The 15,857-nt window shown below is 50.5% G+C and overlaps 2 protein-coding genes across 7 annotated transcripts in view; one reads left to right on the top strand and one right to left on the bottom strand.

Moving 5' to 3' along the window:
- Positions 1–6,676, bottom strand: part of ASH1L (ASH1 like histone lysine methyltransferase) — a 110,022-nt gene extending 103,346 nt beyond the window's left edge. Inside the window, 1 exon segment of the mRNA XM_074529492.1 lies at positions 6,463–6,676. The gene's annotated coding sequence lies outside the window, so the exon portion shown is untranslated.
- A 2,321-nt stretch (positions 6,677–8,997) lies between these two features.
- Positions 8,998–15,857, top strand: part of DAP3 (death associated protein 3) — a 31,843-nt gene continuing 24,983 nt past the window's right edge. For 3 of the 6 annotated variants that reach the window (XM_074529421.1, XM_074529425.1, XM_074529426.1), the window contains exons 1-3: positions 8,998–9,088; positions 9,953–10,016; positions 10,851–10,896. In XM_074529421.1, coding sequence (XP_074385522.1) covers positions 10,855–10,896 — 42 coding nt within the window. In that variant the 5' untranslated portion in view covers positions 8,998–9,088; positions 9,953–10,016; positions 10,851–10,854. Of the gene's footprint in view, positions 9,089–9,115; positions 9,362–9,723; positions 9,860–9,952; positions 10,017–10,850; positions 10,897–15,857 lie in introns of those variants that run through there. The other 3 variants (XM_074529423.1, XM_074529422.1, XM_074529424.1) reach the window with 3 other exon arrangements.

Here is a 15,857-nt window from a genome sequence, read left to right on the forward strand (position 1 = left end):
AAAGTGAAATACTGTATATATTTACATCACAATCCCTGAACAGGAGAAACAGGAGCTCAAGGCACCTGCACAAGCATCCTGAAAATTTTAGAAATGAAAACTTTTCTCAGGAATAAAGTTCCTCTCCCCTCTTAAATTCCTTCTCTTCTTTTCTTGGACAAAGAAGACAAACTACAATAAAAAAAGAGAAATAAAAAGTGAAATAATGTATATATTTACATCACAATCCCTGAATAGGAGAAACAGGAGCTCAAGGCACCTGCACAAGCATCTTTAAAGTGTTTAGAAATAAAAATATTTCTCAGGAATAAAGTTCCTGTCCCCTCTTAAATTCCTTCTCTTCTTTTCCTTGCTAAAGAAGACAAAATCACACTAAAAAATTTGAATAATTAAAGTATTTCTCTACAATCTCTGAACAGAGGAAACAGCAGCTCAAGGCACCTGCACAAGAATCTTTAAAATGTTTAGAAATGAAAACTTTTCTCAGGAATAAAGTTCCTGTCCCATTTCAAATTCCTTGTCCTCTTGTTTTGGATAAAGAAGACAAACCACACTCAAAAAAGAGAAATAAAAAGTGAAATATTGTATATATCTATATCACAATCCCTGAATAGGAGAAACAGGAGCTCAAAGCCCTTGGATCGCCTGCACAAGCACCCTCAAAAAGTTTAGAAATGAAAACATTTCTCAGGAATAAAGTTCCTGTCCCCTCTCAAATTCCTTGTCCTCTTGTTTTGGATAAAGAAGACAAAACCACACTCAGAAAAGAGAAATAAAAGGTGGAATAAACCCTTAAAATATTTCTCTGTATCACAATCCCTGAGTAGGAGAAACAGGAGCTCAAGGCACCTGCACAAGCATCCTGAAAATTTTAGAAATGAAAACATTTCTCAGGAATAAAGTTCCTGTCCCCTCTCAAATTCCTGCTTTTCCTTGTTAAAGAAGACAGAACCACACTCAAAAACAAGAAATAAAATATGGAATAAACCCTTAAAATATTTCTCTATATCACAATTCCTGAACAGGGGAAACAGGAGCTCAAGGCACCTGCACAAGCATCTTTAAAGTGTTTAGAAATAAAAACATTTCTCAGGAATAAAGTTCCTGTCCCATCCCAAATTCCTTCTCTTCTTTTCTTTGCTAAAGAAGACAAAACCCTACTCAGAAAAGAGAAATAAAAAGTGGAATAAACTTGTAAATTATTTCTCTATATCACAATCCCTGAATAGGAGAAACAGGAGCTCAAGGCACCTGCACAAGCATCCTGAAAATGTTTAGAAATTAAAACATTTATCAGGAATAAAGTTCCTGTCCCCTCTTAAATTCCTTGTCTTCTTTTCCTTGCTAAAGAAGACAAACCACACTAAAAAACTTGAATAATTAAAGTATTTCTCTACAATCTCTGAATAGGAGAAACAGGAGCTCAAGGCACCTGCACAAGCATCCTGAAAATGTTTAGAAATGAAAATATTTCACAGGAATAAAGTTCCTCTCCCCTCTCAAATTCCTGCTTTTCTTTGCTAAGGAAGACAAAACCACACCAAAAAAGAAATAAAAAGTGGAATAAACTTGTAAATTATTTCTCTGTATCACAATCCCTGAACAGGGGAAACAGGAGCTCAAGGCACCTGCACAAGCATCTTTAAAATGTTTAGAAATGGAAATATTTCTCAGGAATAAAGTTCCTGTCCCCTCTCAAATTCCTTGTCCTCTTGTTTTGGATAAAGAAGACAAACCACACTCAAAAAAGAGAAATAAAAAGTAGAATAAACCCTTAAAATATTTCTCTATATCACAATCTCTGAAAAGGGGAAACAGGAGCTCAAGGCACCTGCACAAGCATCCTGAAAATGTTTAGAAATGGAAATATTTCTCAGGAATAAAGTTCCTGTCCCCTCTTAAATTCCTCCTCTTCTTTTCCTTGCTAAAGAAGACAAAACCACACTCAAAAACAAGAAATAAAATATGGAATAAATCCTTAAAATATTTCTCTATATCACAATTCCTGAACAGGGGAAACAGCAGCTCAAGGCACCTGCACAAGCATCCTTCAAATTTTAGAAATGAAAATATTTCTCAGGAATAAAGTTCCTCTCCCCTCTCAAATTCCTCCTTTTCCTTGCTAAAGAAGACAAAACCACACTCAGAAAAGTGAAATAAAAAGTGAAATAATGTATATATCTATATCACAATTCCTGAATAGGAGAATCAGGAGCTCAAGGCACCTGCACAAGCATCTTTAAAATGTTAAAAATGAAAACATTTCTCAGGAATAAAGTTTTCCTGACAGGAGGTAACAAATAAATCCCTTTCCAACCAGCAGGTTTTTATTTCTGCCAGACAGAAATCCCAGGGGAGCTGCCCTGTCAGGATGAATATTGCACAGGAGCAAAGCTAAAGCACCTGGACATGGAATTTTTGGGGGAGAAAAGCAGAGGATTGGTACAAAAACCCCCTGGAAAATGTTCCAAAAGGAGGAAAATCAGGGAGCAGATCTCAGAGTTTCTCCTGGTTTTTAACCTGGCCTCAGGTTCAATCTCAGGGCTGGATTTGGTGGTTCTGTTGGTTCCTTATTCATATGGAAATAAAGGCAAAATTGCTGAAATCTGCATCAAAAATGTGTGTGGAGCAAAGTTCCTCCACCCTCAGGCTGTGAGTGCCAGCAGCAGTTTGGGAATTCTCCTAAGATGTTATCCCAGAGGATTTTTCTGGATAAAATCCATTTATTTCTACCCATCCAGTAAAAGATCAGGGTCACAACAAAGCAGAACTTCCCTTGGAAATCCTTTGGTTATTCCCAAACCACCTGTGCACAGGTAAAGGACACAAAACCAGGGACAAACACAAATTTTGCTTTCTCAGAACAATCCCAAAAAGTCTTTTTTTTTCCCTTTGCAAGCTGGAGATGGGACTCAAAACCTCATTGGAGGGGGAGAACGTGGTCACAACAGCAATTAAATTAAATTAATTTAACTTTAAAACAGCCAACAATCCCATAGACAACAACATCTATTTTAAAGTAACTTTAATTCATAATAATTTAATTAAGTGACTCTATGTGCTGTTGCCACTTTAATTCATAATAATTTAATTAAGTGACTCTATGTGCTGTTGCCACTTTTACCAATATGTCTGTCTCTTCCACCAAGGAAAAAACTTTTTATATCCTTTTTTATATCATTTTTATATCCTCCAGGACACTTTAAACTTTTGAAAACAACTTCAAAAAAAAAAAAAGCTTCTTCTGGAAATTGTAACTCAAATTTTGTCACTGGTTATTATCACTCAAACCTTTTTAGGAGACTGCAGCAATGAATTCAAGTCCAAAAAGAAACTGCGCTAATTTTGTCTTTTAAACCAAAATGTTTCAGACTTAGAACTGTTTCAAATGATAAAAAAAAAAAGGGAAAAGCATCTTTTTTATACGCTCATCCAGCTGAGAAAAGCTTTGGGTAAGAACTCCAGCAGGCAGACAGATGATGATTTTAGAGCCCATCTCTCTCCCCATATGCTCAAGCAGCTGCCAGAATTTCCCTGCTTCCCACAGAGGCACCAGGGATGATCCCAAAATTCTCAAAATGACCACAGGATTTACCCCAAACCCCTGGAAAACAGGTGGAATTTGAATTACTTATCAAGGAGGACAGCTGAAACAAAGCAGGGAAAAAGGGGCTGGAAATGAAAATTGAGATTTGATGGGATGGGGGTGAAGCCACAGGTTCTGTCCCTTCTCCCAGGGATGATCCCAAGATTCTCAAAATGACCACAGGATTCACCCCAAACAAGTGCAGGTGGAATTGAAATTACTTAGCAAAGAAAATAGCTGAAATAAAGCAGGGAAAAGGGGCTGAAAATGAAAATTACTGAGATTTGAAGGGATGGGGGTGAAGCCACAGGTTCTGTCCCTGCTCCCGGGGATGATCCCAAAGTTCTCAAGATGACCAAACAAGTGCAGGTGGAATTTGAATTACTTAGCAAGGAAAATAGCTGAAACAAAGCAGGGAAAAGGGGCTGAAAATGAAAATTGAGGAGATTTGATGGGATGGGGGTGAAGCCACAGGTTCTGTTGAGGATAGTTGAAAGAAAGGAGGAAAAAGGGGCTGAAAATGAAAATTACTGAGATTTGATGGGATGGGGGCAAAGCCACAGGTTCTGTCCCTTCTCCCAGGGATGATCCCAAGATTCTCAAAATGACCACAGGATTCACCCCAAACAAGTGCAGGTGGAATTGAAATTACTTAGCAAGGAGGATAGCTGAAACAAAGCAGGAAAAAGGGGCTGGAAATGAAAATTGAGATTTGATGGGATGGGGGTGAAGCCACAGGTTCTGTCCCTGCTCCCACAGATGATCCCAAAGTTCTCAAAATGACCACAGGATTCACCCCAAACCCCTGGAAAACAGGTGGAATTTGAATTACTTAGCAAGGAAAATAGCTGAATCAAAGCAGGGAAAAAGGGGCTGGAAATGAAAATTGAGATTTGATGGGATGGGGGCAAAGCCACAGGTTCTGTCGAGGACAGCTGAAAGAAAGCAGGAAAAATAAGCTGGAAATGAAAATTGAGATTTGATGGGATGGGGGCAAAGCCACAGGTTCTGTCCCTGCTCCCAGGGATGATCCCAAGATTCCCAAAATGACCACAGGATTCACCCCAAACCCCTGGAAAACAGGAGGAATTTGAATTACTTAGCAAGGAAAATAGCTGAAACAAAGCAGGGAAAAAGGAGCTGGAAATGAAAATTGAGATTTGATGGGATGGGGACAAAGCCACAGGTTCTGTCGAGGACAGCTGAAAAAATGCAGGGAAAAAGGGGCTGGAAATGAAAATTGAGATTTGATGGGATGGGGGTGAAGCCACAGGTTCTGTCCCTGATCCCAGAAATGATCCCAAAGTTCTCAAGATGACCAAACAAGTGCAGGTGGAACTGAAATTACTTAGCAAGGAAAATAGCTGAAACAAAGCAGGGAAAAGGGGCTGAAAATGAAAATTGAGATTTGATGGGATGGGGGCAAAGCCACAGGTTCTGTCCCTGATCCCAGAGATGATCCCAATGCTCTCAAGATGACCACAGGATTCACCCCAAACAAGTGCAGGTGGAATCTGAATTACTTAGCAAGGAAAATAGCTGAAACAAAGGAGGGAAAAGGGGCTGAAAATGAAAATTACTGAGATTTGATGGGATGGGGGCAAAGCCACAGGTTCTGTTGAGGACAGTTGAAAGAAAGCAGGGAAAAAGTGCTGAAAATTAAAATTGAGATTTGATGGGATGGGGGTAAAGCCACAGGTTCTGTCCCTGCTCCCAAAGATGATCCCAAAGTTCTCAAGATGACCAAACAAGTGCAGGTGGAATTGAAATTACTCAGCAAGGAAAATAGCTGAAACAAAGCAGGGAAAAAGGGTCTGGAAATGAAAATTGAGCTTTGATGGGATGGGGGTGAAGCCACAGGTTCTGTCCCTGCTCCCAGCAGCTCCAGTTCTCCCCAGTGGCTCTGACACCACAGAAAGTGAATTCGTGTCCCCAGGCCATGGGATGCAAAGCCACATTCCAGGCAGCTCCCTGCTCCCTGCTCCGCAATTAACAGCGTGCAGAACCACAAACCAAGGGCCAAAGCAGGAGTTAGGAAGTCAAGAGACCAAGGAAGAGAGGGACAAGGATGGGAACGCGTTTTGGATTTGATGGGAAATGCCAAGATAAGGCTCAACCACCTGAACACAAATCACCGCCAATAAAGCTAAAATAGGATTCAAATCGCAATGAAATAATAAATAAAACGGAATAAACTTCAGAAGCAGCATTTTGGACAAGGAAGATCACAAAGCCTACAAGGCAATGCCCCAATAAACCAACCGATATCCCAAAAAAACCCCAAAAAACGCAAAAACACCACATCAATATCTGGCAGCGAGATCCGCCCGTCACTCGGGGCAGGACCGCGCCGTGCCCGGGGAAACTTCGGGGATGCGCAGCCCCGGGCACGGCCCCGCTCCGCAGGGAACCGGGACCCACGAGAGGCCCCCGGGGCTGCCCCCGGTGCCACCGGGCCCGGCCGAGCGCGGCTCCCGCAGCCCCGCCGCTGTCAGCGGGCCCGGCCGCCGGCGGGGATCCCCCGCCCCTCGCCGCGGTGCCTGTCAGGGCTCCCCGGTGCCTCCCGGTGCCTCCCGGTGCGGGGACTCCCCGGGCCAGCCCCGGTCGCCGGGGACCCCCCCGCCGCTCCCGCTCCGGTTCCACGCCGCGCTCCGGGCCCTGCCGGGGATCCCCCCCCGCCGCCGCCCCCAGGGACCGCCCGCCCTCAGCGGGGATCCCCCGCGGCCGCCGCCGCGGCCGGAGCGGGGCTGCGGAGCGCGGGGGATACCGGGGAGATGCGGGGGGGGTGCGAAGCGGCCCCGCGGCGGAGCCCAGCGCGCCTCCCCTCCCCCCGGGCCGCGGGCCTGAGGCGGTCCCAGTCCCCGCCCGCTCCTCACCGTGTCAGCGGCAGCGCGGCCGGGGCCGAGCACGGGCTGCTCCGCGCCGCATCCCCGCGGCCGCCCGGGCGCGGACGGGGCCGGGGCGGGACCGGGACCGAGCGGCCGCCGCGGCGGGGCCTGAGCCGAGCGAGGCGGCGGAACCAAAATGGCGGCGGCTTCTGCTCCGCCGCGAGCGAGCGCACGGACACGCCCCCGCCGCCGGACACGCCCCCTCCGCGCCCGGCCACGCCCCCAGCGCGGCCACACCCCCGCGGGGCAGAGGGCGCGGCGGCCACGCCTCGTCTTGACCACGCCCCCAAATATGTAAACATATTGTTAAGTCACGCCCCTCATTTTCAGGTCACGCCCACTGGGAAAGGGGGTCGGGAAAGGGAAAAAAAGGGAAAAGGAGAGGAAGGAAAAGGAGGGGAAGGAAAAGGGGAATTTTTGCCCCAAAATGATGCAGGTGGTTTTTTCATCCCCAAAGCCATCTTTACCTGAATGCCACACCCACGTGCTTGCCGGTTGTGGGTTGTTAAATTCTTTGAGTGGATGTGGAATCGTGGGATCTTCAGGGGTTGGGATGGCCCTTGAAGGGTATTTAAGGCACAACCTTCCTGCCCTGGGCAGAGACATCTCCCTCCACACCAGATCACTCAAGGCTTGTCCAGCCAGGGCTCCCCACCCTCACAAGGAAGAATTTCTTCCTAATACATGACCTAACTTCTCCCTCTGTCAATTTGTACCCATTACCCTTTTTCTATCACTACAGTTCCTGATGAAGAGTCCTTCTGCACCTTCCTGGAGCCACTTTTAGATCCTGCTCTTCTCCAGGCTGAATATTCCCAACTCTCCCAGCCCTTTTAGTGACATTGTTGTCCCCACTAGAATTCCTCCAACAATTCCATACCCTTCATATTTTGGAAACGATGCTCACAATATCTGATGGGAATTTCTACAGCCATTTGTAATTGCTGTTAAATAGTGTTTTACTTAGTGAAATGGTGTTTTATTTAGCTAAATAGTGTCTTATTTGCTGCCAGAAATAGGAGAAATTAATTTCAAAATGTATTTTTAAACATATTTTTAGGCATACATATTAAGCTATATGTATATGTATATGTATATATATATGTATATGTATATGTATATGCATATGCATATGCATACATAAAATCCAAATGAACAAAAATCCCTGGGACTAAACAGCAAAAAGAAAAGTGAATTCTTTGCAGAAGCAGAGATTTAAGTTGTCAATACCTGAAAACCTGGCAGTGAAAACGTGAACAGCAAATTGCTCCTGCACTACGCATGCAAAATTCAATCCTGAGGACCCAGATGACCCCTCAGAAATGAAAAACAGCCTGTCCCTGAGCCAGCACTGTGACCTGGAGGCAAAACAAAATCCTGGGCTGGGTGAGGAAGAGCATTCCCAGCAGGTCAGGGAGGGCTGCAGGCAGTGCTGACCCTCTGCAGGGCTGTGCCCAGCTCTGGCACCCTCAGCACAGCAGGGACAGGGAGCTCCTGCAGGGTGACAGAGGTGCTGAAGGGCCTGGAGGGTCCCTGCCCAGGAGAGGCTGAGGGAGCTGGGGCTGCTCAGCCTGGAGAGGAGCCCCGGGGAGAGGGAGCTCAGCCCTGGGGGTCCCTGGGTGTCCCTGTCTGTCCGTGAATGTCCCTGAATGTCTCTGAGTGTTCCTGGCTGTACCCAGGTGTCCTGTGTGTGTCCCTGGGTGTCTCTGAATGTACCTGAGTTTCCCTATCAGTCCCAGTCTGTCCCAGTCTGTCCCAGTGTCAGTCCCAGTCTGTCCCTGTGTCTGTCCCAGTCTGTCCCAGTGTCTGTCCCTGTGTCTGTCCCAGTGTCAGTCCCTGTCTGTCCCAGTCTGTCCCAGTGTCTGTCCCTGTGTCTGTCCCAGTGTCTGTCCCAGTCTGTCCCAGTCCATCCCAGTGAGCAGAGGTCAGGGCAGCCCCAGGCTCTGCTCCAGGCCCAGCAATGGCCCCAGAGCCACGGGCAGGGCCTGAGCCCAGGAGCTGCCCCTGCCCAGGAGGCAGAACTGCTGCCCTGGGCAGTGCCAGCCCTGAGCAGAGCCCAGAGAGGCTGTGGGGGCTCCGTGCCTGGGGACCCCAGACCCACCTGGAGCAGCCCTGAGCCCTGGGGTGTCCCTGTGTGGGGACCCCAGACCCACCTGGAACAGCCCTGAGCCCTGGGGTGTCCCTGTTTAGGGACCCCAGACCCACCTGGAGCAGCCCTGAGCCCTGGGGCGTCCCTGTTTGGGGACCCCAGACCCACCTGGTCCCAACTCTGTGCCCTGGGATGTCCCTGCCCTCACACAGCGATGACACCAGATGTGCCCCCAGATGTGCCCCACAGCGCTCAATCCCAACCCGGCCCATTCCAGCGCTCTGATTTCATTTTCCCATTCCTGCAAACCTCCCCACAAACCCGCTCTGTCCCTGCCGAGCGCGGCGCGGAGGGACGAAATCAGTTAAATCAATTAACAGCGCTCCCTCAGGAACGCCGGCAGCGAGACCACGCCCCCTGACCACGCCCTTCGTGACCACGCCCTTCGTGACCACGCCTCTTTTGTCCCTCTGCGCTTCCCGTAGCGGCGCCGTCAGCGCGGCGGGAGCGGCCCCGGCGGGCCCGGTGAGTGCGGGGACACCGTGAGGGCACCGTGAGGGCACCGTGAGGGCACCGCGGGCGCTTCGGTCACACCGCGGCTCCCTCGGGGGCTCGGCCGCGCCCTCCCGCTGCCCCCGGGGCTGCACCCGAACGGCGGCGGCGCTCCGGCCCCCGGTGTGACCGGGAATGGGGAGCGGAGCCCGGCGGGCAGCACGTGGGGGGCACCGGGGGGACCGGGCCGCGCTCGGTTGGTTTTGTTTGATTGGGACAAACGGTGGCTGTAAAGGCACCTTTGGGGTGCGTTGTTTGTAATTTTTGGTGGTTAACCCACGGAAATCCACGCGTGGCGCTCCCGGTGCTCTCCCGGTGCACCGGGGCTGTTCTAACCCGGCCCCGGTGCGCTCAGGGCCGTGATTTCCGTTCCTTCCCCCGGTACTGAGTCCCAAAGCTGCGCTGGTCGTTCAGGGATTCTGTCAGAATTTGACAGAATTCTGTCAGAATGCTCAAAATTAACCGCGGGTTTTAAAAGGAGTCAGCAGCAAATTTTAAAAAATCAAATTTAAAAAAATCAAGTATTAATATAATTCAGGATTTGTGGCGCCTCAATTTTCCTGGCTGTGTCTGGGAAATAAGATTTTCCATCCCTGCTTTCTTTGCAGCTAAAACTGCTGTGAATTCAATGGGATCTGTAGGATTTCTCCTTGCTGTGCAAGACCAAAATTCCCTCTTTGCTCACTGCTGAAATAGCAGGATTGGGTTTTTATTTTTTTTTTCCCATGTTTATTTGAGCTGGAGGTATGAAAATCCTCATTTTGAGCGTTCACAGCCTGCCCTGTGGGGTTGTTTTCCGGCTCCCTGCAGTAACAGTGCAAATGTTCTTTTGTGCAGGTGAACCAGCTTGGTTTGCTCACCAATTCCACCGAGGCAGCAGCTCCTGCTGAGGAAAATTCAGGTAATTTATTCTCCCTCTGGGTGCAAATTACTGCACCCAAGAACTCTCAAAGCATCATAGGAAATATCAGCTTTTTCTCCTTGGGAGGTTCTGGCAAAAAGTCCCTGATAAAGGGGGTTTAAAAAAAATTAAGATTTTATTTTCCATTAAACTGTTTATTTTCTATTAAGCTATTCCATTAAAATTTTAAAATTTAATTTTAATTTTTTTTAAATTTAAATTTTTAAAATTTAAAACTATCTGTAACTTTTATTTTAATGGCATGCTATTATTATTATTATTATTATTATTATTATTATTATTGTTATTATCATTATCGTTATTATTATTATTATTGTTATTATTATTACTTCATTTTATTAATAGCTTTTCCTAAGCAAGCGGTGCTGATCACCATTCTGTGTTATTGCAGAGCATTAAATTATTTATTCTCTGTTAAACTATTCCATTAAAATTTTAAAATTTAATTTTCAAATTAAAAAAAATCGAATATTTTTCATGTACAATTATTTATAATTTTTATTTTAATGGCATGGGATTATATTATATTATATTGTATTGTATTGTATTGTATTATATTGTATTTATTATATTATACTTCATTTTATTATTTTTATTTCATTTTATTGATAGTTTTTCCTAAGCAAGGGGTGCTGACCACCACTCTGTGTTACTGCTGAGCACCTGACACTTGCTCTGAATTATTTCTGTGCTTTGTCATGAAGCTCTTTCAACACAAGCAGTTCCCTCTCAGCATAAAATAATCAGAATATTATCATAATTATCATAAAATAAATTAAAAAAACCCGTAAAAATCCACTTCTTTTCCTTCAGGAAAATGCTGAGGAGCCTGAAAGGACTCGTGTGCCATTCTCTGAAGGTAAGCCCTGGAAGAGCCTGGTGCTATTTCCAATATTTCTGATTTCCTGTGGCCTGGAATGACAATTTTCAGCATAGAAAATGAGTGAATTCCCACTGTGGGCTGAGGGAAGAGCAGCTCCAGCATTCCCACATTTCCCTGAGGAGTCTGGGGAGAGCTGGAGCCAGTTCTGAGATCCTGCACCTTCCATTCAGGTGTTTCTCAGGAAACAGGGATTATTCCACAGCTCTGCATGGCTGGGGTGTCCAGAGGAACAACCCAGCAGCCTTGCACAGATGATGTGGGAAGGGTTTTGCCAAAAATCACAGAATTTTGGGATATTCCCAGCTGGAAGGATCCTGGCCCTGCAATCCCCCCACCCTGTGCTGGCATCTCCCAATGCCCTGGAGCTCTGGCAGCCTCTGGGACAAAAACCTTTTATTTTTCCTTCATTTTCTGTGCCAAAAATGGCTCAGTGCTTTGGGTGAGTGTGGTGATGCACTCTGCCCCAGCTCAGAGCATCCCTGTGCTATCCAAGAGCCTCCTTAAGCCCTAAACAGCATCAGGAGTTCATGGAGCTGGAATTTTTTCCTGATGGAGAAGAGCTCCAGCTGCGTGGTTTGCTGCTGCCTTTTCCAGGCTTTTCCCCTCCAGCACAGCCAGGTGGCTGCAGCTGTGGCTGTGCTGTGCTTCCCTTTCTGGGCAGGCTGTGGGAACAGCCCAGGATTCCTGGGACATTGGGAAGAGCCCAGAGTTCCCAGAGATTCCTGGGACATTGGGAAGAGCCCAGAATTCCCAGAGATTCCTTGGGACATTTGGAACAGCCCAGAATTCCTGGGACATTGGGAACAGCCCAGAATTCCCAGAGATTCCTGGGACATTTGGAACAGCCCAGGATTCCCCAGCCTGGGATCTCTGGAAGGTGCAGGACCAGCCTGGGATCTGTGGAACACGAAGGAAGAGCCCGGGGTCCATGGGACAAGTGGGACCTGCCTGGCATTTCCTGAGATTTTCCTTTCCAGGGATCCCAGCATTTCATTTCCAGGGATCCCAGCCTGGGATCCCTGGATCATGCGGGAGCAGCCTGGCATTCCCCAGCCCAGGGTCCTTGGAACATGGGGGAGCCTGGGATCCCTGGAGGGTGAAGGACCATCCTGAGATCCCTGGGACATTGGGACCAGCCTGGGATCCCTGGAAGATGTGGGGACAGCCCAGGATCTCTGGAACATAGGGGACCAACCCAGCATTCCCAGAACCTGGGATCCCTGGAACATGCAGGAACAACCCGAGATTTGTGAGACTTTGGGAACAGCCTGGGGTGGAACATGCAGGACCAGCCCGGGATTCCCGAGCCCGGGATCCATGGGACATCTGGAACAGCCTGGGATCCATGGGACATCGGAAACAGCCCGGGATCCATGGGACATCTGGAACAGCCCGGGATCCATGGGACATCAGGAACAGCCTGGGATCCGTGGGACATCAGGAACAGCCCGGGATCCATGGGACATCCGGAACAGCCTGGGATCCATGGGACATCCGGAACAGCCTGGGATCCATGGGACATCAGGAACAGCCCGGGATCCATGGGACATCAGGAACAGCCTGGGATCCATGGGACATCTGGAACAGCCTGGGATCCATGGGACATCAGGAACAGCCCGGGATCCATGGGACATCAGGAACAGCCCGGGATCCATGGGACATCAGGAACAGCCCGGGATCCATGGGACATCAGGAACAGCCCGGGATCCATGGGACATGAGGGAACAGCCCGGGATCCATGGGACATGAGGGAACAGCCCGGGATCCATGGGACATCAGGAACAGCCGGGGATCCATGGGACATCAGGAACAGCCCGGGATCCATGGGACATCAGGAACAGCCCGGGATCCATGGGATATCAGGAACAGCCCGGGATCCATGGGACATGAGGGAACAGCCCGGGATCCATGGGACATGAGGGAACAGCCCGGGATCCATGGGACATGAGGGAACAGCCCGGGATCCATGGGACATCAGGAACAGCCCGGGATCCATGGGACATCAGGAACAGCCCGGGATCCATGGGACATGAGGGAACAGCCCGGGATCCATGGGACATGAGGGAACAGCCCGGGATCCATGGGACATGAGGGAACAGCCCGGGATCCATGGGACATCAGGAACAGCCCGGGATCCATGGGACATCAGGAACAGCCTGGGATCCATGGGACATCAGGAACAGCCTGGGATCCATGGGACATGAGGGAACAGCCTGGGCTCCATGGGACATCAGGAACAGCCTGGGATCCATGGGACAAGTGGGACCAGCCTGGCATTCCCAAGCCGGGGACCCCTGGAACGTGTGGGACCAGCCCGGAATCCCTGGAACATGTTGGACCACCCTGGGACCCCTGGAAGATGCAGGACCAGCCCAGAATCTGTGGAACGTGGAGGAAGAGCCCAGGATCTGTAGGACAAGCGGAACCAGAGCCAGAATTCCCTGAGCCTGGAATCCCTGGAAGGTGCAGGAGCAGCCCGGCTTTCCCAGAGCCCTGGATCCCTGGGACATCGGGAACAGCCCGGGATCCCTCTGATATTGGGACCAGCCCAGCATTCCCAGAGCCCGGGGTCCTTGGAACATGAGGGAAGAGTCTGGAATCCCTGGAAGGTTCGGGAGCAGCCCAGGATCTGTGGGAGATGTGGGACTAGCCCAGCATTCCCAGAGCTCGGGATGCATGGGACATCGGGAGCAGCCCGGGATCCCTGGAAGATGCAGGACCAGGCCAGGATCCATGGAACATGAAGGAAGAGCCCGGGATCCGTGGGACAAGTGGGACCAGCCTGGCATTCCTGAGCTCAGGATCCCTGGGACATGGGGAACAGCCCGGCATTCCCAGAGATCCCTGGAAGATGTGGGAACAGCCCGGGATTCCCAGAGATCCCTGGAAGATGTGGGAACAGCCCGGGATCCCTGGATCATGTGGCACCAGCCCAGGATCCGTGGAACATGAAGGAACAGCCCGGGATCTGTGGGACAAGTGGAACCAGCCTCGCATTCCCAGAGCCCGGGATCCGTGGGACATGGCGGGAACAGCCCGGGATCCCTGGATCGTGCAGGAACAGCCCGGGATCCCTGGATCGTGCAGGAACAGCTTGGCATCCCAGGAAGATGCGGGAACAGCCCGGCATTCCCAGAGCCCGAGATCCCGGGAAGATGCGGGAACAGCTCGGGATTCCCGGGAGATGCAGGAGCAGCCCGCGATCCCCGAAGATTCGGGAGCAGCCCGGTATTCCCCAGCCCGGGATCCCTGGATCGTGTGGGAGCAGCCCGGGATCGCGGGAAGATGCGGGAACACCCCGGGAAGATGCGGGAACACCCCGGGATCCCGGGAAGATGCGGGAACAGCCGAGGATACCGGGAAGATGTGGGAACTCCCCGGGATATGCGGGAGCAGCCCGGGATCCCGGGAAGATGCGGGAACACCCCGGGAAGGTGCGAGAACACCTCGGGAAGATGCGGGAACACCCCGGGATCCCGGGAAGATGCGGGAACACCCCGGGATCCCAGGAAGATGCGGGAACACCCCGGGATGCCGGGAAGATGCGGGAACACCCCGGGATCCCGGAATGTGCGGGAACACCCCGGGATCCCGGAATGTGCGGGAACACCCCGGGATGCCGGGAAGATGCGGGAACACCCCGGGATCCCGGGAAGATGCAGGAACACCTCGGGAAGATGCGGGAACACCCCGGGATGCCGGGAAGATGCGGGAACACTCCGGGATCCCGGGAAGATGCCGGAACACCCCGGGATGCCGGGAAGATGCCGGAACACCCCGGGATCCCGGAATGTGCGGGAACAGCTCCCCCTCCCGGCTCGGCGCTCCCGGTTCAGCTCGGGCACCACGTGATGGTTTCGCTGCCATTTCAGGGATCCCGGAGAGGCGGCTCCTGCCCTTGGGCAGACGGAAACTCAGCCCCAAATCCGCTCCCTGCTCGGGGAAAACGGCGCTGGGGAGGCTCTGGGGATGGGGATGGGCTGTGCAGGGCTGCAGGGGAGCTCTGTGGATGTTCTGACATTCCAAATCCCAGGGATGGCTGTGCAGAGCTCTGTGGATGTTCCAAATCCCAGGGATGGCTGTGCAGAGCTCTGTGGATTTTCCAAATCCCAGGGATGGCTGTGCAGAGCTCTGTGGATGTTCCAAAGCCCAGGGATGGCTGTGCAGGGCTCTGTGGATGTTCCAAAGCCCAGGGATGGCTGTGCAGGGCTCTGTGGATGTTCCAAAGCCCAGGGATGGCTGTGCAGAGCTCTGTGGATGTTCCTGATGTTCCAAAGCCCAGGGATGTGCTGGAGATGGCTGTGCAGGGCTCTGTGGATGTTCTGACATTCCAAATCCCAGGGATGGCTGTGCAGGGCTCTGTGGATGTTCTGACATTCCAAATCCCAAGGATGGCTGTGCAGGGCTCTGTGGATGTTCCAAAGCCCAAGGATGTGCCGGGGATGGCTGTGCAGGGCTCTGTGGATGTTCCTGATGTTCCAAATCTCAGGGATGTGCTGGAGATGGCTGTGCAGGGCTCTGTGGATTTTCCAAATCTCAGGGATGGCTGTGCAGGGCTCTGTGGATGTTCTGACATTCCAAATCCCAGGGATGTGCTGGGGATGGCTCTGCAGGGCTCTGTGGATGTTCTAAATCCCAGGGATGGCTGTGCAGGGCTCTGTGGATGTTCCTGGTGTTCCAAAGCCCAGGGATGGCTGTGCAGGGCTCTGTGGATGTTCCAAATCCCAGGGATGGCTGTGCAGGGCTCTGTGGATGTTCCAAATCCCAGGGATGGCTGTGCAGGGCTCTGTGGATGTTCCAAAGCCCAGGGATGGCTCTGCAGGGCTCTGTGGATGTTCTGACATTCCAAATCCCAGGGATGGCTGTGCAGAGCTCTGTGGATGTTCCTGATGTTCCAAAGCCCAGGGATGGCTGTGCAGGGCTCTGTGGATGTTCCA

Source organism: Zonotrichia albicollis, chromosome 30, assembly GCF_047830755.1.
Source record: "Zonotrichia albicollis isolate bZonAlb1 chromosome 30, bZonAlb1.hap1, whole genome shotgun sequence".
NCBI lineage: Eukaryota > Metazoa > Chordata > Aves > Passeriformes > Passerellidae > Zonotrichia > Zonotrichia albicollis.